This window comes from Mustela erminea, chromosome X (assembly GCF_009829155.1).
Source record: "Mustela erminea isolate mMusErm1 chromosome X, mMusErm1.Pri, whole genome shotgun sequence".
Lineage (NCBI taxonomy): Eukaryota > Metazoa > Chordata > Mammalia > Carnivora > Mustelidae > Mustela > Mustela erminea.
Window position 1 is genome coordinate 48,277,275 of NC_045635.1, and position 26,041 is coordinate 48,303,315.

Here is a 26,041-nt window from a genome sequence, read left to right on the forward strand (position 1 = left end):
AGACAACATATGGATGGGTCTTGTCGTTTTATCCAATCTGGAACCCTGTGTCATTTTATGGGCGCATTTAGGCCATTCATGTTGAGAGTGATTGTTGAGAGATACATTTTTATTGACATCGTGTTACCTGTGAAGTCTTTGTTTCTATAGATTGTCTCCATATGTTTCTGTTCAATGATATTCTTAGGTTTTTCCTCTTTTATAGAATCCCACTTAATATTTCCTGCAGTGCCACCTTGGTGGTCACATACCCTTTTAAACCTTGTGGCTCTTGGAAGCTCTTTATGTCTCCATTCACTTTGAATGTCAGTCTTACTGGATAAAGTATTCTTGGTTGCATGTTCTTCTCATTTAGTGCCCTGAATCCATCTTGCCAGCCCTTTCTCGACTGCCCGGTTGCTGTGGACAGGTCTGACATTATTCTGATGGGCTTTCCTCTGTATGTAAGGAATATCTTTGCCCTAGATGCTTTCAAGAGCTCTTGTTTACAATTATGAGTCATCATTTTCCCAATCAGGCATCTTGAGGTATTTCTAGATTCTATGATTTTGTGGGGAAACCTTTCTGCCTCTAGGACATGAATGCTGGTTCCATTTGCGAGATTGGGAAAATTTTCATGGAGAATTTGTTCACCTATATCTTCTAGTCTTCTTTCTTTCTTCTCCCATTCAGGGGTTCCAATAATTCTGATGTTGGAACATTTCATGGTGATGTTTATTTCCCTAATTCTATTTTCATGGCTTCTAAGCTGTTTGTTCCAGGCTTCCTCCTGATCCTTTTTCTCTATCAGTTTGTCCTCCAGATCACTAATTCTATCTTCTGCCTCAGTTACCCTAGCTTTTAGAGATTTAGATTAGATTGGAACTCATTGAGAGCATTGTTAACATCATCCCTGGTGGCTTTCACTTCTGCCCTAATCAATTCCATTTTGTCATCAAAGGCTTTCTCCAACCTAGCTATTGCCTGGATAATTGTTAGCCTGAATTCCCTTTCCAACATACTGTTTATGTCCATATCCAATAGCTCTGATTGAGAGGGCCCAGTCTCTGAATTTTTCTTCTGTTGGCCATTCCTCCTCCTTGTCATTTTGGTGAGAGATGGCTGAACGGATGTGTAGCTGAATGTATCAACCATGGTGCAGGCAAGGTGCACCCTGGAATGCTTCTGACCAATCGAGAGTTGTCACCAAAAAAAAAAAAAAAAAAGAAAGAAAGAAAGAAAGAAAGAAAGAAAAAAAGAATGAAGAGAGAGAGAGAGAGAGGGAAAAAAAAGATAAAATAAAAGAGAAGGCCCAGCCCAAAAGGGCCCCAAGGTAAGATTTATGAAGTATACAACCAAAAACAGACAAAAAGACCGACAAAAGTAGATGACAAGATGATGAACATTTTTTCATGTATCTGATAGCCATTTGTATGTCTTCATTGGAGAAGTGTCTGTTTATATCTTCTGCCCATTTTTTGATATGTTTGCCTGTTTCATGTATATTGAGTTTGAGGAGTTCATTATAGATCCTGAATATCAACCTTTTGTCTCTATTGTCATTTGCAAATATCTTCTCCCATTCCGTGGGTAGCCTCTTTGTTTTGTTGGCTTTTTCCTTTGCTGTGCAGAAGCTTTTGATTTTGATGAAGTCCCAAAAGTTTATTTTTGCTTTTGTTTCCTTTGCCTTTGGAGACATATCTTGAAAGAAGTTGCTGTGGCTGATATCGAAGAGATTACTGCCTATGTTCTCCTCTAGGATTCTGATGGATTCCTGCCTCACGTTGAGGTCTTTTATCCATTTTGAGTTTAATCTTTGTGTACGGTGTAAGAGAATGGTCGACTTTCCTTCTTCTACATAGAGCTGTCCGGTTTTCCCAGCACCATTTATTGAAGAGACTGCCTTTTTTCCACTGTATATTTTTTCCTGCTTTGTTGAAGATAAATTGACCATAGAGTTGAGGGTCCATATTTGGGCTCTCTACTCTGTTCCACTGGTCTATGGGTCTGTTTTTATGCCAGTACCATGCTGTCTTGGTGATCTTAGATTTGTAATAAAGCTTGAAGTCAGGTAACATGATGCCCCTAGCTTTATTTTTGTTTTTCAACATTTCCTTAGCGATTCGGGGTCTCTTCTGATTCCATACAAATTTTTGGACTATTTGCTCCAGCTCTTTGAAGAATACTGGTGGAATTTTGATCAGAATGGCATTAAAAGTATAGATTGTTCTAGGCAGTATAGACATTTTAACAATGTTTATTCTTCTGATCCAAGAGCATGGAATGGTATTCCATCTTTTTGTGTCTTCTTCAATTTCTTTCATGAGTGTTCTGTAGTTCCTCAACGACAGATCGTTTACCTCTTTGGTTAGGTTTATTCCCAGGTATCTTATGGTTCTTAGTGCTATAGTAAATGGAATCGATTCTCTAATTTCCCTTTCTGTATTTTCATTGTTAGTGTATAAGAAAGCCACTGATTTCTGTACATTGACTTTGTATCCTGCCACGTTGCTGAATTGCTGTATGAGTTCTAGTAGTTTTGGGGGGGAGTCTTTTGGGTTTTCCATATGAAGTATCATGTTATCTGCGAAGAGAGAGTTTGACTTCTTCACTGTCAATTTGGATACCTTTTATTTCTCTTTGTTGTCTGATTGCTGCTGCTAGGACTTCTAATACTATGTTGTACAAGACTGGTGAAAATGGGCATCCTTGTCTTGTTCCTGATCTCAACGGGAAGGACGCAAGCTTTTTCTCATTGAGGATGATATTTGCTGTGGGTCTTTCATAAATAGATTTGATGAGGTTCAGGAATGTTCCCTCTATCCCTATACTTTGAAGCGTTTTAATCAGGAACAGATGCTGGATTTTGTCAAATGCTTTTTCTGCATCAGTTGAGAGGACAGTGTGGTTCTTCTCTCTTCTCATATTAATTTGTTGTATCACATTGATTGATTTGCGAATGTTGAACCAACCTTGTAGCCCAGGGATGAATCCCACCTGGTCATGGTAGATAATCTTTTTAATAAGCTGTTGGATCCTATTTGCTAGGATCTTGTTGAGAATCTTATCATCCATATTTGTCAGGGATATTGGTCTGAAATTCTCCTTTTTGGTAGGGTCTTTGCCTGGTTTGGGGATCAGGGTAATGCTGGCTTCATAGAAAGAGTCAGGAAGTTTTCCTTCTGCTTCAATTTTTTGAAACAGCTTCAGGAGAATAGGTGTTATTTCTTCTTTGAAAGTTTGGTAGAATTCCCCAGGGAATCCGTCAGGTCCTGGGCTCTTGTTTTTTGGGAGGTTTTTGATCACTGCTTCAATCTTGTTATTAGATATCGGTCTATTCAGGTTGTCGATTTCTTCCTGGTTCAATTTTGGGAGTTTATAGTTTTCCAGGAATGCGTCCATTTCATTTAGGTTGCTAAGCTTATTGGCATATAACTGTTGATAATAACTTCTGATGATTGTTTCTACTTCCTTGGTGTTAGTTGTGATCTCTCCCTTTTAATTCATAATTTTATGAATTTGGGCTTTCTCTCTTTTCTTTGGATTATTGTGGCCAGTGGTTTATCAATCTTATTGATTCTTTAAAAAAAAAAAAACAGCTTCTAGTTTCATTGATACGTTCTACTGTATCTCCGGTTTCTACCTCATTGATCTCCGCTGTAATTTTGATGATTTCCCTTCTTATGTGTGGAGTTGGTTTGATTTGTTGTTGATTCTCCAGTTCTTTAAGGTATAGAGACATCTGGTGTATTCTGGATTTTTCAGTGTTTTTGAGGGAGGCTTGGATGGCTTTGTATTTCCCCCTTAGGACCGCCTTTGCTGTATCCCATAGGTTTTGGACTGAAGTGTCTTCATTCTCATTGGTTTCCATGAATTGTTTCAGTTCTTCTTTGATCTCCTGGTTGATCCAAGCATTCTTAAGCAAGGTGGCCTTTAGCTTCCAGGTGTTTGAGCTCCTTCTGAACTTTTCCTTGTGATTGAGCTCCAATTTCAAAGCATTGTGATCTGAGAATATGCAGGGAATAATTTCACTAGCCCTCAGGGAGATTCAAATTAGAACCACATTGAGATACCACCTTACACCAGTTAGAATGGCCAAAATTAACAAAACAGGAAACAACATGTGTTGGAGAGGATGTGGAGAAAGGGGAACCCTCTTACACTGTTGGTGGGAATGCAAGTTGGTGCAGCCTCTTTGGAGAACAGTGTGGAGATTCCTCAAGAAATTAAAAATAGTACTTCCCTTGACCCTGCAATTGCATTCCTGGGTATTTACCCCAAAGATACAGATGTCGTGAAAAGAAGGGCCATCTGTACCCCAATGTTTATAGCAGCAATGGCCTCTGTCGCCAGACTGTGGAAAGAACCAAGATGCCCTTCAATGGACAAATGGATAAGGAAGATGTGGTCCATATACACTATGGAGTATTATGCCTCCATCAGAAAGGATGAATACCCAACTTTTGTATCAACATGGATGGGACTGGAAGAGATTATGCTGAGTGAAATAAGTCAAGCAGAGAGCGTCAATTTTCATATGGTTTCACTTATTTGTGGAGCATAACAAATAGCATGGAGGACAAGGAGTGTTAGAGAGGAGAAGGGAGTTGGGGTAAATTGGAAGGCAAGATGAATCATGAGAGACTATGGACTCTGAAAAACAATCTGAAGGGTTTGAAGTGGTGGGGGCGGGGGGAGGTTGGTTTACCAGGTGGTGGGTATTATAGAGGGCTCGGATTGCATGGAGCACTGGGTGTGGTGAAAAAATAATGAATACTGATTTTCTGAAAATAAATTAATTAATAATAAAAAAAGTAGATGACAAGAGAAAAATAAATCAAGAAAGAAAGAAAGAAAGAAAAGAACCTCGTCAAAATGAACCCCACATATAAGATTTATATGCTACCAGGACAAAAACAAAGACACAGAAACAGTGACATAAGAGAAAGCTGGGAGAGTGGTTATAAATTCTCAGTGTGGGGGAGGAAGGTTATTTTGATTCTTCCTAGATGTATCTTCTATCTTTGTTAAAGGGCTCAACTTCTCTGAGATAAAGGGGGTTTAAAACTGGTTTGCCTATTGGAGTAGCATTGATTGGGGAAAGTGGATTACCTTGAAGCTTATCTCTATATGAATATTTAAAAAAATTTAAAAACCATTAAAAAAAAGAAAAACAAAAGAAAAACAGGTTATGTATCAAAAAATTTCAGGGTAAAAGGTTATTATGGAATTTGATGTTCTGAACATCTCATTGTGATGGTAAATAGGTTAAAAAGTTATATATATATATATATATATATATATATATATATATATATATATATATATAATGAAAAGAACCAGAAAAGTGGGATCGAATTAAAGATAAAAGTTGTATCTATGAAGTAGTGGTGGTTGTCCTCTTGTCTTTTTTTTTGGCTGGTTTTATGGGGGAGGGGCCTGCTGTGTGGATTTTCACACAGTGTTGGTAGAGTTAAGTCCTGCTGCCCCCATCAAGGGGCTGGGCTCTGAGGAAACCTGTTTTTCAGGCTTTTGTTCTCTGGAGGGATTTTGTTTGTTTGTTTGTTTGTTTTCTCTTGCCTTGGCAGCTTTTGATGGGTTTTGGAGGTTTAGAGGAAAGCAAACTGCACCCAGACCTCCCTCTCAGAGAGAAGCCTCAGTTTCTTCCCTTCTGGGTGCTCCAGAGCACATAAATTTCCCCTCTGCCACTGGCAGAGCACGTTCCCAATCATGGTCTCTGGGGTCAGAGGAACTCCAGCTTGTACCCAAAACCACAAGAAATACTAGCTGCAGCTGTCTGGGCAGGTCCAGACCACCAGAGAGATCCCAAGCAAAGATAGTGCTCTGAGATCTTCCTGCTGGCCAGGGCTTGGAGTGCTCAGACTCTCCTAGAGAGCACCCGCTGGCTGGCACCTGCATGCACCTCTCTCAGGGAAGAGTGTAGGGCTCAATAGCGACTCAGACTCTGGTCAAGCAGCATGCACGCGTTCAGAGTGCAAAAGGCTGTGGTTCTGCTGGCTGGTGAGGCTCCCTCAGATGCTTTCAGGAGAGCCTGCAGCTCAAGGACTAAGACCTGGCTTCTTCACTGCACTTTCTGTTGCTCAGAGCCAGCGGTGGCTGTCCTGGGTTGGCAGCCTTAAGCCCCTGTCCCTAACCGCCAGATTCCCCCAATTTCTCCTTATGATCCTTTGCTCTTTTTGAGTGCTTTCAACAAGATTCCCAGTTAATGCTGGTCTCCAATCACAAGGCACTCTCATATTGGGGTATTACTTTTCAATGGGTCACTTCTGGTGGCTCCTTTTTGTTTGTCTTCCAATATCAGTCTGATATTCGCTTTACCTGCCCACTGGCATCTTCTGCCCCCGTAGAGATCCAGAAGTATATAATTCTAATCTCAGGCTTATTTCATGGGTTATCAGAGTTCTTTGGTAGGTAATCAGTTCACTTTAGGGGACAGGTTGAAACGGTGCCTCCTCCCTACTTCTCTGCCATTTTGTCTCCCTAGATACTACGTATCTCTTAAGTCTCTTAGAGTCCCCCGTGTTTTGCTTGATTTTGAAGTTGTACACCCCAATGATTCTTCCTTGATTTCCACCTTGAAGGTTTAACTGCTCACTTTTATCCCTAAACATTTTTTTTTCCCTCATAGGGCTAACTGGAGAGTGAGATATGGTCTATTAGCAAGCCATCTATTCCTCTACCTTAAACAATCTGTTCATTTTTATAAAACAAATAGATGATTGGGGAAAATGCCACTTTGGTAACAAAATAAACCTGGGAATGTGACAAAGATAAAGTAATCATATCAAATTTCTGTGATTATTGTCCCTGGAATGTGGTTTGTGATGTTTTGCATATATGAGACATTGACCTGCTGTGGATGAGGCTCAGTCCTCCCTATCTCCTCCTCTGTTTCCCCTTCTAGTATTCCCTCCAGAGAAGGACCAAAAAGTCCAGCTTCCAGGCACAGATGCTTAGAGAGCCAATCTAGGCAGAAAGATGGTTACTATCTCAAGTAGATCATTTGTATTTCTGAAGCCCTCCTGACTGTATAATTCACATCTCAGTGGCTCAGGACATACCTTAAATACCTCTGGACATTTCCCCACCACTTTCTTCACAGCTTCTGTGCAACTGTCTGGTCCCAGACACAGAGCAGAAGCTCCAACTGTAGACAAAAGCAAAAGACTTTTGTCTTTTAAAAGACTTAAAAGACTTAAAAAGTCCTCATATATGTGTGTGTATATATATATACACACACACACACACATACATACATACTGAGCTTTCTTTAAGACCATTCTGTAGGTCCAAATCTCCTACAATTTTAAGTTTTGGCTGACCAAATATTATTTTTTTTAAGGAAGAGTTTAGACAGCTTTCCCTGTATATTCCCCAACATTTAGAATATTGTCCAGAGTTATCTATGAGTTACCTATTGGCTATTCCAATTTGGCTGTTCTTCAAGTGTGAGGATACTAAGCAGAAATTGCTTACATTCCTAATTTTCGGCTATCTCCCTTATGTCATTTGACTAAAATATTGGCAGTACGGGTGGAACAATATGTATTACCCAGACTCCTTGATTATTGCTATTAAACAATATTGGTATTATTTACTATTATAATATCTGCTAAATAACCCTCCTTACTCCCACTATCATTAATTCATTGGACATTAATTAGCACATTGGACACAAATAGCACATTAATTAGCAGAGGAGATACTCTGCTAAAAGATACAAGGGAAGGTAGGTAATAGTCACTAGTTAACTACTGAGGAACTCACCTGATGGTCAGGGAAACAGAAAATGCCTCTTTGTGCCTGGAAATGTTGTAAATACTTGAATGCATATCAACTTGATAAGTCCTTATGACAATTCTATAAGGTATTCCCATTTTGTAGATGGGGAAACAGACACAGGAAGGTGGAAAAAAACTTGTCCAAAGTCTTATTGTTAGGAAATTACAGAGGCAGGAGTCACCTGGGTGGCTCAGTCCATTAAGCATGGGACTCTTCACTCTTGATTTCAGGGCTATGGGATTGAACCCTACTTGGGGCAGTATGCTCAGCAGGGAATCTGCTCAAGATTCTCTCTCTCCATCTCCCTCTGCCCTCTCCCTGCCTTTCTCTAAAATGAATAAATAAAATCTTAAAAAAAAAGTTACAGAGCCAGGATATGACTCTAGGCACTCACTCTAGAGTCCATGCCTTTTTACCATACTTAGGTAGCAATGTGGAATATGGCTAGAAGGAGAAGTGACTACATGATGAAGGGCTACTTTTAAAAGATATTTCTGTTGTTGAATTAATTGCAATGGATAATCAGTTGGTTGAAGATAATGAGAATAAAGTCAAAGGTAAATGACTCTCAAGTTTTTAGACTGAGACTAGGTTGATGGTGGTGGTAAAAACTGAGATTCCATATATGAGATACGGGTGCCTGGGTGGCTTAGTTGGTTAAGCAACTGCCTTCAGCTCAGGCCATGATCCTGGAGTCTCAGTATTGAGTCCAGCATTGGACTCCCTGCTTAGTGGGGAGTCTGCTTCTCCCTCTGACCCTCTCCTCTCATACTCTCTCTCTCTTTCATTATCTCTCTTAAATAAATAAAATAAAATCTTTTAAATGAAGAAGGATAAAAAAAAAAAGAAACCTAAATGTTCAGATGTGGAGAGGTTTGTGAGCACACTGTATAGGAAAAACTTGCTTGATGCCGACAAGATGAACTTCCAGGCTAAGGCTAAAGATTCTGGCCATCAACAATAATAACGGTAGTGATGATAAAATAGCTAAGTATATTGAGAACTTTTTATATGACAAAAACTGTTTTGAGTGTATCTCCAGGTGCTAATTCAAAGAATCATCCTATTAACCCAATTAAATCAGTACTATCACCACCACCCTGACCCTGGCAGGTGAAAAGTCTGTGGTTTATAGGGAATAAATATCTTGTCAAAGTCATTCTGCTTCCTCAGCCCTGTTGTTTTATAAGCCATAGAAATTAAAAAAGACCAGATAGGAGATGGTTTTTGTAAGTTGGTCTGGCTAAAATTGATGAGATCTAGTGAAAGGATATGTGACTGGAAAGAACCAAAATCACTCCACTCTCTCCTACAAATGTTTCTGGCAGCAACCAAACAAACTCTTGTGGCTCCATGGTGCCCCCCATCACACCCTCTTTTTCCAGCCTTGAAATCAGAAAAAGCTGCCCTCTCTGGCTCCTCATACTTCGTAGTTAATTATACTTCAAACATCTCTTATACACAATGTCTACAATTTTCTTTCATTCTTTCTCATTCTTGTCCTGTTCCTGTACTTGGGAAAACACACTTCCTCATTTTCCTTTTCTGCCATTCATCAAAAACTTTCAGATATGTGTTTGAACACCTATCATGTGCCAGGTACTGTTCTAACCCCTTAAATACATCAGTAGAAAAAAATATCAAAGATGAAAATTTCTGCCTGCAAAGAGCTTTGAGTCTAATGGAAACTGGATTTTTCTGTGTCTGATTTCTGTGCTTATTCCTTAATACTCTTCTTACTTGGGGCACCTAGGTGGCTCAGTTCGTTAAGCATATGCGTTCCACTCAGGTCATGATCACAGGGTCCTGGAATGGAGCCCCGGATTGGGCTCCCTGCTCATCAGGAAGCCTGCTTCTCCCTCTCCTGCTCACCCTGCTTGTGCACTCTCTCTGTCAAATAAATAAATAAAAATAAATAATTAAAAAAATATGCTTTTTCCTCCATCAATGCTGACCTAACCCTCCAAAAGGCTTCATAGAAGGCTTAGGACTCTGCAGAAAACAGTGAAATCTTTTAATTCTAGATGGAGATGTTGAGGCTTACATAAAAAGACCTTGGCAAAGATTATAGGATATAACCCCTGGGCATTTAACTCTCAGGTCAGTGCTCTCTGCTATACTTGCTAACTCTATGTCTGGTTGATTCAGATCCCAAACTGATAACAATGTACCTTACATAACCTCTGACATGCAGTCATTATGCAATAAATATTTGGTAAATTATGGATGTAAATGTGATTTGTTCTATCCATACACTTGGATGAAAGAAAAGAAAATTCATGTGTTTTGAGATAAAATTTAGGCTATTTTATTTTTTATTTTATTTTTCCAAATGTATATTTAAATTATAGTTAGTTAACATACAGTGTAATACTGGCTCAGGAGCAGAATTCAGTGGTTCATCAATTACATACAATGTCCAGTGCTCATGATTACAAGTGCCCTCCTCAATACCCATCTAACCCATCTGCCACCCGCCTCCCTCCATCAACCCTCGGTTTGTTCTCTATTACAAAGATCCTCTTATGGTTTGTTTCCCTCTCTCTTTTTTCCCCTCCCATAGGTTCAGCTGTTTTATTTCTTAAATTCCACATATGAGTGAAGTCATGGTATTTGTCTTTCAATGACTAATTTATTTCTCTTAGCATAACACACTCTACCTAAATTGGAACTATTTTAATGTGTCAACATTCTCCAAATTCTTCAGTAGTGGCACAAAAGTTTAACTCATCATCTTTTTTTTTTAAAGATTATTTATTTATTTATTTGACAGAGAGAGAGATCACAAGTAGGCAGAGAGGCAGGCAGAGAGAGAGAGAGGAGGAAGCAGGCTCCCTGCAGAGCAGAGAGCCCGATGTGGGGCTCGATCCTAGGACCCTGGGATCATGACCTGAGCCGAAGGCAGAGGCTTTAACCCACTGAGCCACCCAGGCACCCCGTAACTCATCATCTTAATAGGATATTCTTTGTATGTTATTGCCATCAAATTAGGACTGGTTTCCTCAATTCCTGACATTCAAAAAATAAAGGAATTATTTTGAGGTTTATTTTTTGCTTTTTTGTGCAACTATATTATAATTTTGTATTTTTGCTCATTGTGTGTTTGTTGTATTTTAACTGCATTAGATATTAAATGGTTATTATGAAGTGACCTATAAAATGAATATTTTATGGGTGAATATATTTGACATCAAAAACAATTAACTGATTTATAGACTACCTTTTGAAACACAATCAGGTCTTAAATGAAGAAACTAACTGTAATTGATTTGGAGACACTTAGAATAATCCAAAATTTGACCAACTAAATTATAAGCAATCTGTGGATTAATCTTCCTTGCCCTATATTTTCCTCTTTAGTGAGATTAAACTGTAGATAGATCAAAGGAAATCTGGTTAAATAAGTGCTGGTTGGTGCTTCTGGTAGGAATGGTTATGATGGTTTATGTAGGGCAGCATAATGAGGCCACCAAGTCTCCCTTTTTATAGAAAGACAAATGAACAGGGAAATAGAGGACTGTTCATATTAACCCCATCTAGCTTGTGTGTTTAAGAGAGATAGACAGGAAATACTTCCTTAGAGAGATTTAGTGCTAATGTGTTTAGAAGCTCATTAGGGTAAATATCCATAGAGGATCTTTTGTAGGTAGGGCTGGTTGGAGTGGTTGGAAGAAGCAGATTCTCATGTATATAGGAATTGTAGTGGGGGGCAGCTAATATTGTTGGGGACAAGCCAGGGCCATCTTGATGAGTAGAATATACAAATTAGAATGTTGTCCAAACACTGACTTCTCAATATCTAGTAAGTGTTGAAAAAGTGATGTTCATTGAATGCAAACAGGTATAACCAAGGGTAAATGGCATACTGTATGCATATAGTGGATTAATCTTATTCTAACATTGTGTGTCCCTTGTCTTTTTTCCAGATATGGATCAACTCATAAACAACTTGGAAGTCCAACTTAATTCAGAAGGTGGCTCAATGAATGTCTTCAAACAGGTCAGTTATCAGGAAAATTAGATACTAATATTGAGCTTTAACAGTGCTGAGTGCCTGGTAAATCATTGTAGAGCTAAATCTCATTTTTTATTTCTAACAACATGTTAGGAACTGAAAGGGAGTGACGGAAGGAAGGTTTCTAGGAAGTACCTGTAAGCCTGGGTTTCAACTGTGAAACCCAGGCCAGAATAGATCCGGCCCAAAAGAAGTATATCTTCTGGGGTCAAGTGCATAGAGGCAAGTTAGACACTTGGTAGACAATAGCAATCATTTACCTAACACTGTTCCACATTTAAGGCACTCTGAAGATTAAATACATTGTCTTATTTAATCTTCATTATATCTCTGTTGGATACTGTATTAAGGTTCTCCAAAGAAACAGAACCAGCAGAATGTGTATGTCTCAGTCTCTCCCTCTCTCTCTCTCCCCCTCCTATCTATCTAGCTGTCGATCATCATCTATCATCTATCTACATATATATACATACATACATATATATACTATATATAGTATATATAGTATATACTATATATATAGGTATAAATAACAATATATGTATCACATATATACATATATATTTATGTATATATTTTATTTTATATATAAAATATATATAAAAAATATATAAAAATTTTATATATAAAATAAAATATATATCTATCTACCTAGCTATTGAGAGAGAGAGATAGATTCTAAGGAATTGGCTCACATGACTGTAGAATTCTAATGAATATAAAATTTAATAGGGGGTAGGCTGGCAGATTGGAGAGCCAGGGAAGAGTTGCAGTTTCAAGGGCAGTTGGGTAGAAGAGTTCTTTCCTGCTTGAAGGAGCTCAGCCTTTGTCTATTAAGGCCTCCAAGTGATGGAATGAGGCCAACCCACATTATGCAGGGTAAACTGCTTTACTCAAAGTCCAGTGACTTAAATGTTAATTTCACCCAAAAACATCTTCACAGAAACATTCAGAATAATGTTTGACCAAATAGCTGAGCACTGTGAGTCTCCCAAATTGATACAAAATTAATCATCACAGATAGGTATTATTAATATTCCCATCCTACAGATAAGAATATTATAACTTTGGGCACACCCCAGAACAAGGATTTCTCTTCTTAAACAGGCAAGCAGTCTGTGTTAGATGTAGAAGTCTGATTTTGCTCAGGTTTAAATTTTAAAGTCATTCCATGAGTAAAATGCAAATACTGTCAAAATTACCCTTGAAAATCCTTTAAACTGTCTATAAAGTTGAGTATGAAATTTTGTGTATCCAGTAACTATCTGTTTCTCTTTTTTAAAAAGATTTTATTGGGCGCCTGGGTGGCTCAGTGGGTTAAGCCGCTGCCTTCGGCTCAGGTCATGATCTCAGGGTCCTGGGATCGAGTCCCGAATCGGGCTCTCTGCTCAGCAGGGAGCCTGCTTCCTCCTCTCTCTCTGCCTGCCTCTCTGCCTACTTGTGTTCTCTGTCAAATAAATAAATAAAATAAAATAAAATAAAAAAATAAAAAATAAATAAAAAGATTTTATTTATTTGAGAGAGAGAGAAAGCGCACAAAGAGCGGGAGGGGCGGAGGGAGAGGGAAAAGCAGACTCCCCACTGAGCCTGATCCCAGGACACTGGAATCATGACCTGAGCCCAGCCAGACACTTATCCAACTGAGCCACCCAGGCGTGCGTTGTTTCTTTATTTAAGTCACCAGATTAAGCATCTGGCTTACATTTAAGAGTCATATTTGACCAAAAATAGTTTTTAACCATTAAATGTTTTGCCTTTGGTGTACAATTGAATTTAAGTTTCATGCACCTATGTGCATGTTTTCATGCACATAGGGGGGATTTTCCTTTGTATTGTGTTAATGCCAAACCCAACTTAGTATTTTATTTACCTTACTTGTAGCTGTTGCCATTTAAGGACTATTCATATATTAACACTTGCTAATTGTTGTAAAACATCTGTTGGTTTCTGGTATAAGTCATAATTAATAATAAAAAGCAGCTGAGTATAAGGGTTAGACAAAAGCCTATTGGACATGTAATAAAAAAATACTCATTGAAATATTGTGAAGCATGCATAGCTACCTTATTTTGAAATCTCGGTACACCTAAGTACAATTCCAAAATTATTATTATTTTTAATTTAATTTTTTTTCAGTGTTCCAAGATTTATTGTTTATGCACCACACCGAGTGCTCCATGCAATATGTGCCCTCCTTAATACCCACCACCAGGCTCGCCCAACCCCTTCCCCCCTCCCCTCCAAAACCCTCAGTTTATTTCTCAGAGTCCACAGTCTCCGATGGTTCATCTCCCCCTCCAATTTCCCCCAACTCACTTCTCCTCTCCAACTCCCAATGTCCATGCATTGTTTAAGTATACTAAGTTTCCAAAGTTTGAAGACACTTTGAAATTGGTTCAATGTGTAGAAAATTCTGGATAACAGATAATCTAAGAACTTTTTTGTTTCTTGACTTCTCCAAGCAATCTTGTTTTTAGTAAAGCTAGGTTTAGTAAAGTAATTTTGTGCTTTCATGGCCACAGAACACTGGCCATGTCCCAGGGAACAAAGGCTCAGAACTTGTGTTCTATAAAAATACAATGTTGGCAACATCCTCATGGGCAGAAACCTACTGGTTTGGCTCATTATATGATTTGTTTATGTCATGAGATGGGATTAGTGTGGCTGTCTAGTTCAGTACACACATGCTGCTCAACAGTCTTTGAATTCCTTTATCACCATATACAATATAATGAATACACTTGGTTGTCAGTGCTTTTTGTTCTTAGTTTATGATTATTTCATAGAAATAGGATTTCTTGAACAACATGTATGATCAATTTTAGGACTCATACTGTATCATACATTTCTCCCCCCTCCAGTTTAATATTGTTAACATTTTACACATATTGTCACATAATTGCAGGTATTTACATGCTCTTTCTCTACCCCTTCCAACTCCCTGTGTCTCTTTCTCTCTCATTTTTTTTTACCTTTGAAAGTAATTTGCATTGAGAAACTTCACCCATAAGTAATTAAACATGCATCACCCACAAATGATACTCTCATGTGTAATTACATGAACCATATTATGCCCAAGTAATTAACAGTATTTTATAATATTATTTAATTGGGTAATGTATTTCTAAAACATTCTCAGTGACACCTTTTCCCACAACATTCTTTCTGCCTGTAATATCCTTCAATAAGCCTGTCTAATTTACCAAATCCCAGCTTTTCTTAGGGCCCAAATTTTAATTCCATCTGTTTCATAAAATTTCCACTGATAACTCTTCTTACTAATCTTTAGTGCACTTGAATCCCTGGAATGCTTGATTATCTGTACCAGTTACTTGTATGGCTCTCCTTATTACTTATTCTCTAGTCATCAACTACTTTATGTAAATATCTTTTACAATGATATTTTTTGTCTCTGAAACTTGTTATTATGTGCTATGCACATATTCTTATTATGAATATTATATACTTACTTTTAGATTAGTGCAGTTAAAAATAAATAAATACATATATTCTGGGTTTGATGTGGGGTATTGGATTCCTAGGGTTGCTGCAAGAAAGTACCATCAATTGGGTGGCTGAAAACAAGACAAGTGTATTATTTCATGGTTCTAGAGTCCAGAAGTCCAAAATTATATCATTGCCATGATCCTTTCCAAGGTTCTAGGGAAGAATCTGTTTCTTGTCTCTTCCACCTTCTGGTGGATGTGGGTGTTCCTTGGTTTGTAGACTCAGCACTCCAGTATTTACCTACATCTTCTCATCATTTTCTCCTCTGTGTCTCTGTGTGTGTCTCTGCTCTGTGTACCTGTTTAAGGACACTTGTCATTAAATTTAGGGCCCACCCAAATAACCCAGGATTATCTCCTCAAGATCATTAATTTAATAATATCTTCAAAGACTGTTTCCAAATAAAATAATATTCATAGGTTTTGGGGATAAGGATGTGGACATATATTTTGGGGGAACATCATCCAGTCCAGTACTATGTGTTATACATATATTTCTAACATACAGTAAATAACACAGCACCCCAAAACAATCTTAGATGCTTTGAGAAAGAAAAAGTGCTTTGCTATATTATAGTTTAAATTTTTCATAGTTTCATGCTAGGTAATTTTTCCATATTTTCATACTAGGTAATAATCAAATGCCTAATGAGTCAATATATGCACATACATACATACATTTATGCATACAATGCACATGTATACATTTCTAATATTATTTTGCCTGGATGCAGCTGCCACTAGTTGATGCTATCTCCAAAGCCTGTAGGATTGCCTAATTCATTAGTTTGTACAAACATATGAATTCATTTATCTCATAGTGCTACATTTCCAGATGCTATGAAGATGGTGGTGATGTAAAATTTGAAATCCTTCTAGGTTTAGTTTAGCTCTACTTTTAATAATACTCAACTCCAATCACCTCTCCTTTCTCTGAATACATAAACACCTGATGTCCTCATTGGAGATGGATTGGAGATTCAGAAAGTAAAACTGACTTTTTGACCTAATGAATGTGCACATATGTGTCTTGATATAAATACTCATCCAAACAGGCATGAAAATGATTAGTTTAAACCTAGAGTAAAGCTAGAGGGGACCTATGTACAGAAGCAGGTTTCCTTTTTCTATTTAGGAGACTAGGTTTTGGGAGGAGTCAAGATGGCAGAGAAGTAGCAGGCTCAGACTACTTCAGCTAGCCGGAGATCAGCTAGATAGCTTATCTAAAGATTGCAAACACCTGAAAATCCATCGGCAGATCGAAGAGAAGAAGAACAGCAATTCTGGAAACAGAAAAACAACCACTTTCTGAAAGGTAGGACCAGCGGAGAAGTGAATCCAAAGCGATTGGAAGATAGACCCCCGGGGGGAGGGGCCGGATCCCGGCAAGCGGTGGAGCAACGGAGCACAAAATCAGGACTTTTAAAAGTCTGTTCCACTGAGGGACATCGCTCCAGAGGCTAAACCGGAGCGAAGCCCACGCGGGGTCAGCGTGGCCTCAGGTCCCGCAGGGTCACAAGAGGATCGGAGTGTCTGAGTGTCGCAGAGCTTGCGGGTATTGGAACGGGAAAGCCGGCTATAGAGACAGAGCCGACAGTAAGCTCACAGCTCGGGGTTACCTTGAACCGGTCGCAGGCTCGGTGAGCTCGGAGCGCGGCCCGAGGTCAGGCAGACGGGAGTAACTGGGCGCTGTTCTCTGAGGGCGCACTGAGGAGTGGGGCCCTGGGCTCTCGGCTCCTCTGGGCCGGAGACCAGGAGGCCGCCATTTGTATTCCCCGTCCTCCGGAACTCTACGGAAAGCGCTCAGGGAACAAAAGCTCCTGAAAGCAAACCCGAGCGGATTACTCACCCCGGCCCCTGATAAGGGCGGTGCAATTCCGCCTGGGGCAAAGACACTTGAGAATCACTACAACAGGCCCCTCCCCCAGAAGATCAACAAGAAATCCAGCTAAGTCCAAGTTCACCTACCAAGGAGTGCGGTTTCAATACCAAGGAGAGCAGCAGAATTCCAGAGGAGGAGAAAGCAAAGCACGGAACTCATGGCTTTTTCCGTGTGATTTTTTTTTAGTCCTGCAGTTAATTTAATTATTTTCTTTTTCATTTTTTGTTTTTTTTTCTCGCCTTTTGGTTAAAATTTTTTTTTCACTTTTACCTTTTTCCTTTTTAACATTTTTTACCTAGTTTACCTAATATATATATTTTTTACTTTTTTATATTTTTCTTCTTTGTTTTCTTTTTTAAATTCTTTTCTTATCTTTTTTTCTTCTTTTTTCTTTCTTTTTTCTTTCTTCCTTTTTGAACCTCTTTTTATCCCCTTTCCCCCCTCACGATTTGGGATCTATTCTAATTTGGTTAAAGCATATTTTCCTGGGGTTGTTGCCACCCTTTTAGTATTTTACTTGCTCCTTCATATACTCTTATCTGGACAAAATGACAAGACGGAAAAATTCAACACAAAAAAAAAAGAACAAGAGGCAGTACCGAAAGCTAGGGACCTAATTAATACAGACATTGGTAATATGTCAGATCTAGAGTTCAGAATGACAATTCTCAAGGTTCTAGCCAGGCTCGAAAAAGGCATGGAAGATATTAGAGAAATCCTCTCGAGAGATATAAAAGCCCTTCCTGGAGAAATAAAAGAACTAAAATCTAACCAAATTGAAATCAAAAAAGCTATTAATGAGGTGCAATCAAAAATGGAGGCTCTCACTGCTAGGATAAATGAGGCAGAAGAAAGAATTAGTGATATAGAAGACCAAATGACAGAATATAAAGAAGCTGAGCAAAAGAGGGACAAACAGCTACTGGACCACGAGGGGAGAATTCGAGAGATAAGTGACACCATAAGACGAAACAACATTAGAATAATTGGGATTGCAGAAGAAGAAGAAAGAGAGAGGGGAGCAGAAGGTATACTGGAGAGAATTATTGGGGAGAATTTCCCCAATATGGCAAAGGGAACGAGCATCAAAATTCAGGAAGTTCAGAGAACGCCCCTCAAAATCAATAAGAATAGGCCCACACCCCGTCACCTAATAGTAAAATTTACAAGTCTCAGTGACAAAGAGAAAATCCTGAAAGCAGCCTGGGAAAAGAAGTCTGTAACATACAATGGTAAAAATATTAGATTGGCAGCTGACTTATCCACAGAGACCTGGCAGGCCAGAAAGAGCTGGCACGATATTTTCAGAGCACTAAATGAGAAAAACATGCAGCCAAGAATACTATATCCAGCCAGGCTATCATTGAAAATAGGAGAGATTAAAAGCTTCCAGGACAAACAAAAACTGAAAGAATTTGCAAACACCAAACCAGCTCTACAGGAAATATTGAAAGGGGTCCTCTAAGCAAAGAGAGAGCCTACAAGTGGTAGATCAGAAAGGAACAGAGACCATCTACAGTAACAGTCACCTTACAGGCAATACAATGGCACTAAATTCATATCTCTCAATAGTTACCCTGAATGTGAATGGGCTAAATGCCCCTGTCAAAAGACACAGGGTATCAGAATGGATAAAAAAACAAAACCCATCTATATGTTGCCTCCAAGAAACTAATTTTAAGCCCGAAGACACCTCCAGATTTAAAGTGAGGGGGTGGAAAATAAATTACCATGCTAATGGACATCAGAAGAAAGCAGGAGTGGCAATCCTTATATCAGATCAATTAGATTTTAAGCCAAAGACTATAATAAGAGATGAGGAAGGACACTATATCATACTCAAAGGGTCTGTCCAACAAGAAGATTTAACAATTTTAAATATCTATGCCCCCAACGTGGGAGCAGCCAACTATATAAACCAATTAATAACAAAATCAAAGAAACACATCAACAATAATACAATAATAGTAGGGGACTTTAACACTCCCCTCACTGAAATGGACAGATCATCCAAGCAAAAGATCAGCAAGGAAATAAAGGCCTTAAACGACACACTGGACCAGATGGACATCACAGATATATTCAGAATATTTCATCCCAAAGCAACAGAATACACATTCTTCTCTAGTGCACATGGAACATTCTCCAGAATAGATCACATCCTCGGTCCTAAATCAGGACTCAACCGGTTCCAAAGATTGGGATCATTCCCTGCATATTTTCAGACCACAATGCTCTAAAGCTAGAACTCAACCACAAAAGGAAGTTTGGAAAGAACCCAAATACATGGAGACTAAACAGCATCCTTCTAAAGAATGAATAGGTCAACCGGGAAATTAAAGAAGAATTGAAAAAAATCATGGAAACAAATGAAAATGAAAATACAACGGTTCAAAATCTGTGGGACACAACAAAGGCAGTCCTGAGAGGAAAATATATAGCGGTACAGGCCTTTCTCAAGAAACAAGAAAGGTCTCAGTTACACAACCTAACCCTACACTTAAAGGAGCTGGAGAAAGAACAAGAAAGAAACCCTAAGCCCAGCAGGAGAAGAGAAATCATAAAGATCAGAGCAGAAATCAATGAAATAGAAACCAAAAAAACAATAGAACAAATCAACGAAACTAGGAGCTGGTTCTTTGAAAGAATTAATAAAATTGATAAACCCCTGGCCCGACTCATCAAAAAGAAAAGAGAAAGGACCCAAATAAATAAAATCATGAATGAAAGAGGAGAGATCACAACTAACACCAAAGAAATACAAACTATTATAAGAACATACTATGAGCAACTCTACGCCAATAAATTTGACAATCTGGAAGAAATGGATGCATTCCTAGAAACATATAAACTACCACAGCTGAACCAGGAAGAAATAAAAAGCCTGAACAGACCCATAACCAGTAAGGAGATTGAAACAGTCATTAAAAATCTCCAAACAAACAAAAGCCCAGGGCCAGACGGCTTCCCGGGGGAATTCTACCAAACATTTAAAGAAGAACTAATTCCTATTCTCCTGAAACTGTTCCAAAAAATAGAAATGGAAGGAAAACTTCCAAACTCATTTTATGAGGCCAGCATCACCTTGATCCTAAAACCAGACAAGGATCCCACCAAAAAAGAGAGCTATAGACCGATATCCTTGATGAACACAGATGCGAAAATACTCAACAAAATACTAGCCAATAGGATTCAACAGTACATTAAAAAGATTATTCACCACGACCAAGTGGGATTTATTCCAGGGCTGCAAGGTTGGTTCAACATCCGCAAATCAGTCAATGTGATACAACACATCAATAAAAGAAAGAACAAGAACCATATGATACTCTCAATAGATGCTGAAAAAGCATTTGATAAAGTACAGCATCCCCTCCTGATCAAAACTCTTCAAAGTGTAGGGATAGAGGGCACATACCTCAATATCATCAAAGCCATCTATGAAAAACCCACCGCAAATATCATTCTCAATGGAGAAAACCTGAAAGCTTTTCCGCTAAGGTCAGGAACACGGCAGGGATGTCCATTATCACCACTGCTATTCAACATAGTACTAGAGGTCCTAGCCTCAGCAATCAGACAACAAAAGGAAATTAAAGGCATCCAAATCGGCAAAGAAGAAGTCAAATTATCACTCTTCGCAGATGATATGATACTATATGTGGAAAACCCAAAAGACTCCACTCCAAAACTGCTAGAACTTATACAGGAATTCAGTAAAGTGTCAGGATATAAAATCAATGCACAGAAATCAGTTGCATTTCTCTACACCAACAGCAAGACAGAAGAAAGAGAAATTAAGGAGTCAATCCCGTTTACAATTGCACCCAAAACCATAAGATACCTAGGAATAAACCTAACCAAAGAGACACAGAATCTATACTCAGAAAACTATAAAGTACTCATGAAAGAAATTGAGGAAGACACAAAGAAATGGAAAAATGTTCCATGCTCCTGGATTGGAAGAATAAATATTGTGAAAATGTCTATGCTACCTAAAGCAATCTACACATTTAATGCAATTCCTATCAAAGTACCATCCATCTTTTTCAAAGAAATGGAACAAATAATGCTAAAATTTATATGGAACCAGAAAAGACCTCGAATAGCCAAAGGGATATTGAAAAAGAAAGCCAACGTTGGTGGCATCACAATTCCGGACTTCAAGCTCTATTACAAAGCTGTCGTCATCAAGACAGCATGGTACTGGCACAAAAACAGACACATAGATCAATGGAACAGAATAGAGAGCCCAGAAATAGACCCTCAACACTATGGTCAACTAATCTTCGACAAAGCAGGAAAGAATGTCCAATGGCAAAAAGACAGCCTCTTCAATAAATGGTGCTGGGAAAATTGGACAGCCACATGCAGAAAAATGAAATTGGACCATTTCCTTACACCACACACAAAAATAGACTCAAAATGGATGAAGGACCTCAATGTGCGAAAGGAATCCATCAAAATCCTTGAGGAGAACACGGGCAGCAACCTCTTTGACCTCAACCGCAGCAACATCTTCCTAGGAACAACGCAAAAGGCAAGGGAAGCAAGGGCAAAAATGAACTATTGGGATTTCATCAAGATCAAAAGCTTTTGCACAGCAAAGGAAACAGTTAACAAAATCAAAAGACAACTGACAGAATGGGAGAAGATATTTGCAAACGACATATCAGATAAAGGACTAGTGTCCAGAATCTATAAAGAACTTAGCAAACTCAACACCCAAAGAACAAATAATCCAATCAAGAAATGGGCAGAGGACATGAACAGACATTTCTGCAAAGAAGACATCCAGATGGCCAACAGACACATGAAAAAGTGCTCCATATCACTCGGCATCAGGGAAATACAAATCAAAACCACAATGAGATATCACCTCACACCAGTCAGAATGGCTAAAATCAACAAGTCAGGAAATGACAGATGCTGGCGAGGATGCGGAGAAAGGGGAACCCTCCTACACTGTTGGTGGGAATGCAAGCTGGTGCAGCCACTCTGGAAAACAGCATGGAGGTTCCTCAAAATGTTGAAAATAGAACTGCCCTATGACCCAGCAATTGCACTATTGGGTATTTACCCTAAGGATACAAACGTAGTGATCCAAAGGGGCACATGCACCCGAATGTTTATAGCAGCAATGTCCACAATAGCCAAACTATGGAAAGAACCTAGATGTCCATCAACAGATGAATGGATCAAGAAGATGTGGTATATATACACAATGGAATACTATGCAGCCATCAAAAGAAATGAAATCTTGCCATTTGCGACAACATGGATGGAACTAGAGCGTATCATGCTTAGCGAAATAAGGCAAGCAGAGAAAGACAACTATCATATGATCTCCCTGATATGAGGAAGTGGTGATGCAACATGGGGGCTTAAGTGGGTAGGAGAAGAATCAATGAAACAAGATGGGATTGGGAGGGAGACAAACCATAAGTGACTTTTAATCTCACAAAACAAACTGAGGGTTGCTGGGGGGAGGGGGTTTGGGAGAAAGGGGTGGGATTATGGACATTGGGGAGGGTATGTGCTTTGGTGAGTGCTGTGAAGTGTGTAAACCTGGTGATTCACAGACCTGTACCCCTGGGGATAGAGTATTATGCCTCCATCAGAAAGGATGAATACCCAACTTTTGTAGCAACATGGACGGGACTGGAAGAGATTATGCTGAGTGAAATAAGTCAAGCAGAGAGAGTCAACTATCATATGGTTTCACTTATTTGTGGAGCATAACAAATAGCATGGAGGACATGGGGACTTAGAGTGGAGACGGGAGTTGGGGGAAATTGGAAGGGGAGGTGAACCATGAGAGACTATGGACTCTGAAAAACAATCTGAGGGTTTTGAAGGGACGGGGGGTGGGAGGTTGGGGTACCAGGTGGTGGGTATTATAGAGGGCACGGATTGCATGGAGCACGGGGTGTGGTGCAAAAATAATGAATACTGTTATGCTGGAAATAAAAAAAAAAAAAAAAAAGAAAATAACTATAAAAGTATGATGAAGGAGGGCACTTGTTGTATTGGGTAAAGAAAAAAAATTAAAAAAAAAAAAAATAAAAAAAAAATAAATCAATTAATAACAAAATCAAAGAAACACATAAACAATAATACAATAATAGTAGGGGACTTTAACACTCCCCTCACTGAAATAGACAGATCATCTAAGCTAAAGATCAGCAAGGAAATAAAGGCCTTAAATGACACACTGGACCAGATGGACATCACAGATATATTCAGAACATTTCATCCCAAAGCAACAGAATACACGTTCTTCTCTAGTGCACATAGAACATTCTCCAGAATAGATCACATCCTCGGTCCTAAATCAGGACTCAACCAGTATCAAAAGATTGGGATCATTCCCTGCATATTTTCAGACCACAATGCTCTAAAGCTAGAACTCAACCACAAAAGGAAGTTTGAAAAGAACCCAAATACATGGAGACTAAACAGCATCCTTCTAAAGAATGAATGGGTCAACCGGGAAATTAAAGAAGAATTGAAAAAAATCATGGAAACAAATGATAATGAAAATACAACGGTTCAAAATCTGTGGGACACAACAAAGGCAGTCCTGAGAGGAAAATATATAGCGGTTCAAGCCTTTCTCAAGAAACAAGAAAGGTCTCAGGTACACAACCTAACCCTACACCTAAAGGAGCTGGAGAAAGAACAGGAAAGAAACCCTAAGCCCAGCAGGAGAAGAGAAATCATAAAGATCAGAGCAGAAATCAATGAAATACAAACCAGAAAAACAATAGAACAAATCAATGAAACTAGGAGCTGGTTCTTTGAAAGAATTAATAAAATTGATAAACCCCTGGCCTGACTTATCAAAAAGAAAAGAGAAAGGACCCAAATAAATAAAATCATGAATGAAAGAGGAGAGATAACAACTAACACCAAAGAAATACAAACTATTATAAGAACATACTATGAGCAACTCTACGCCAATAAATTTGACAATCTGGAAGAAATGGATGTATTCCTAGAAACATATAAACTACCACAACTAAACCAGGAAGAAATAGAAAGCCGGAACAGACCCATAACCAGTAAGGAGATTGAAACAGTCATTAAAAATCTCCAAACAAACAAAAGCCCAGGGCCAGACGGCTTCCCGGGGGAATTCTACCAAACATTTAAAGAAGAACTAATTCCTATTCTCCTGTAACTGTTCCAAAAAATAGAAATGGAAGGAAAACTTCCAAACTCATTTTATGAGGCCAGCATCACCTTGATCCCCAAACCAGACAAGGATCCCATCAAAAAAGAGAGCTATAGACCAATACCCTTGATGAACACAGATGCGAAAATACTCAACAAAATACTAGCCAATAGGAATTAACAGTACATTAAAAGGATTATTCGCCACGACCAAGTGGGATTTATTCCAGGGCTGCAAGGTTGGTTCAACATCCGCAAATCAGTCAATGTGATACAACACATCAATAAAAGAAAGAACAAGAACCATATGATACTCTCAATAGATGCTGAAAAAGCATTTGACAAAGTACAGCATCCCTTCCTGATCAAAACTCTTCAAAGTGTAGGGATAGAGGGCACATACCCCAATATCATCAAAGCCATCTATGAAAAACCCACCGCAAATATCATTCTCAATGGAGAAAAACTGAAAGCTTTTCCGCTAAGGTCAGGAACACGGCAGGGATGTCCATTATCACCACTGCTATTCAACATAGTACTAGAGGTCCTAGCCTCAGCAATCAGACAACAAAAGGAAATTAAAGGCATCCAAATTGGCAAAGAAGAAGTCAAATTATCACTCTTCGTAGATGATATGATACTATATGTGGAAAACCCAAAAGACTCCACCCCAAAAGTGCTAGAACTTGTACAGGAATTCAGTAAAGTGTCAGGATATAAAATCAATGCACAGAAATCAGTTGCATTTCTCTACACCAACAGCAAAACAGAAGAAAGAGAAATTAAGGAGTCCATCCCATTTACAATTGCACCCAAAACCATAAGATACCTAGGAATAAACCTAACCAAAGAGGCACAGAATCTATACTCAGAAAACTATAAAGTACTCATGAAAGAAATTGAGGAAGACACAAAGAAATGGAAAAATGTTCCATGCTCCTGCATTGGAAGAATAAATATTGTGAAAATGTCTATGCTACCTAAAGCAATCTACACATTTAATGCAATTCCTATCAAAGTACCATCCATCTTTTTCAAAGAAATGGAACAAATAATTCTAACATTTATATGGAACCAGAAAAGACCTCGAATAGCCAAAGGGATATTGAAAAAGAAAGCCAACATTGGTGGCATCACAATTCCGGACTTCAAGCTCTATTACAAAGCTGTCATCATCAAGACAGCATGGTATTGGCACAAAAACAGACACATAGATCAATGGAACAGAATAGAGAGCCCAGAAATAGACCCTCAACTCTACAGTCAACTAATCTTCGACAAAGCAGGAAAGAATGTGCAATGGAAAAAAGACAGCCTCTTCAATAAATGGTGCTGGGAAAATTGGACAGCCACATGCAGAAAAATGAAATTGGACCATTTCCTTACACCACACACAAAAATAGACTCAAAATGGAGGAAGGACCTCAATGTGGGAAAGGAATCCATCAAAATCCTTGAGGAGAACACAGGCAGCAACCTCTTCTACCTCAGCTGCAGCAACATCTTCCTAGGAACAACGCCAAAGGCAAGGGAAGCAAGGGCAAAAATGAACTATTGGGATTTCATCAAGATCAAAAGTTTTTGCACAGCAAAGGAAACAGTTAACAAAATCAAAAGACAACTGACAGAATGGGATAAGATATTTGCAAACGACATATCAGATAAAGGACTAGTGTCCAG

General features: G+C 38.7%; 1 protein-coding gene across 1 annotated transcript in view; it reads left to right on the forward strand.

Annotated features, from left to right (window-relative positions):
- The window catches only part of KLF8 (Kruppel like factor 8), a 277,551-nt gene that overhangs the window by 170,096 nt on the left and 81,414 nt on the right, over nt 1–26,041 (forward strand). The window contains exon 2 of the mRNA XM_032330722.1: nt 11,709–11,782. Coding sequence (XP_032186613.1) covers nt 11,711–11,782 — 72 coding nt within the window. The 5' untranslated portion in view covers nt 11,709–11,710. The remainder of the gene's footprint in view (nt 1–11,708; nt 11,783–26,041) is intronic.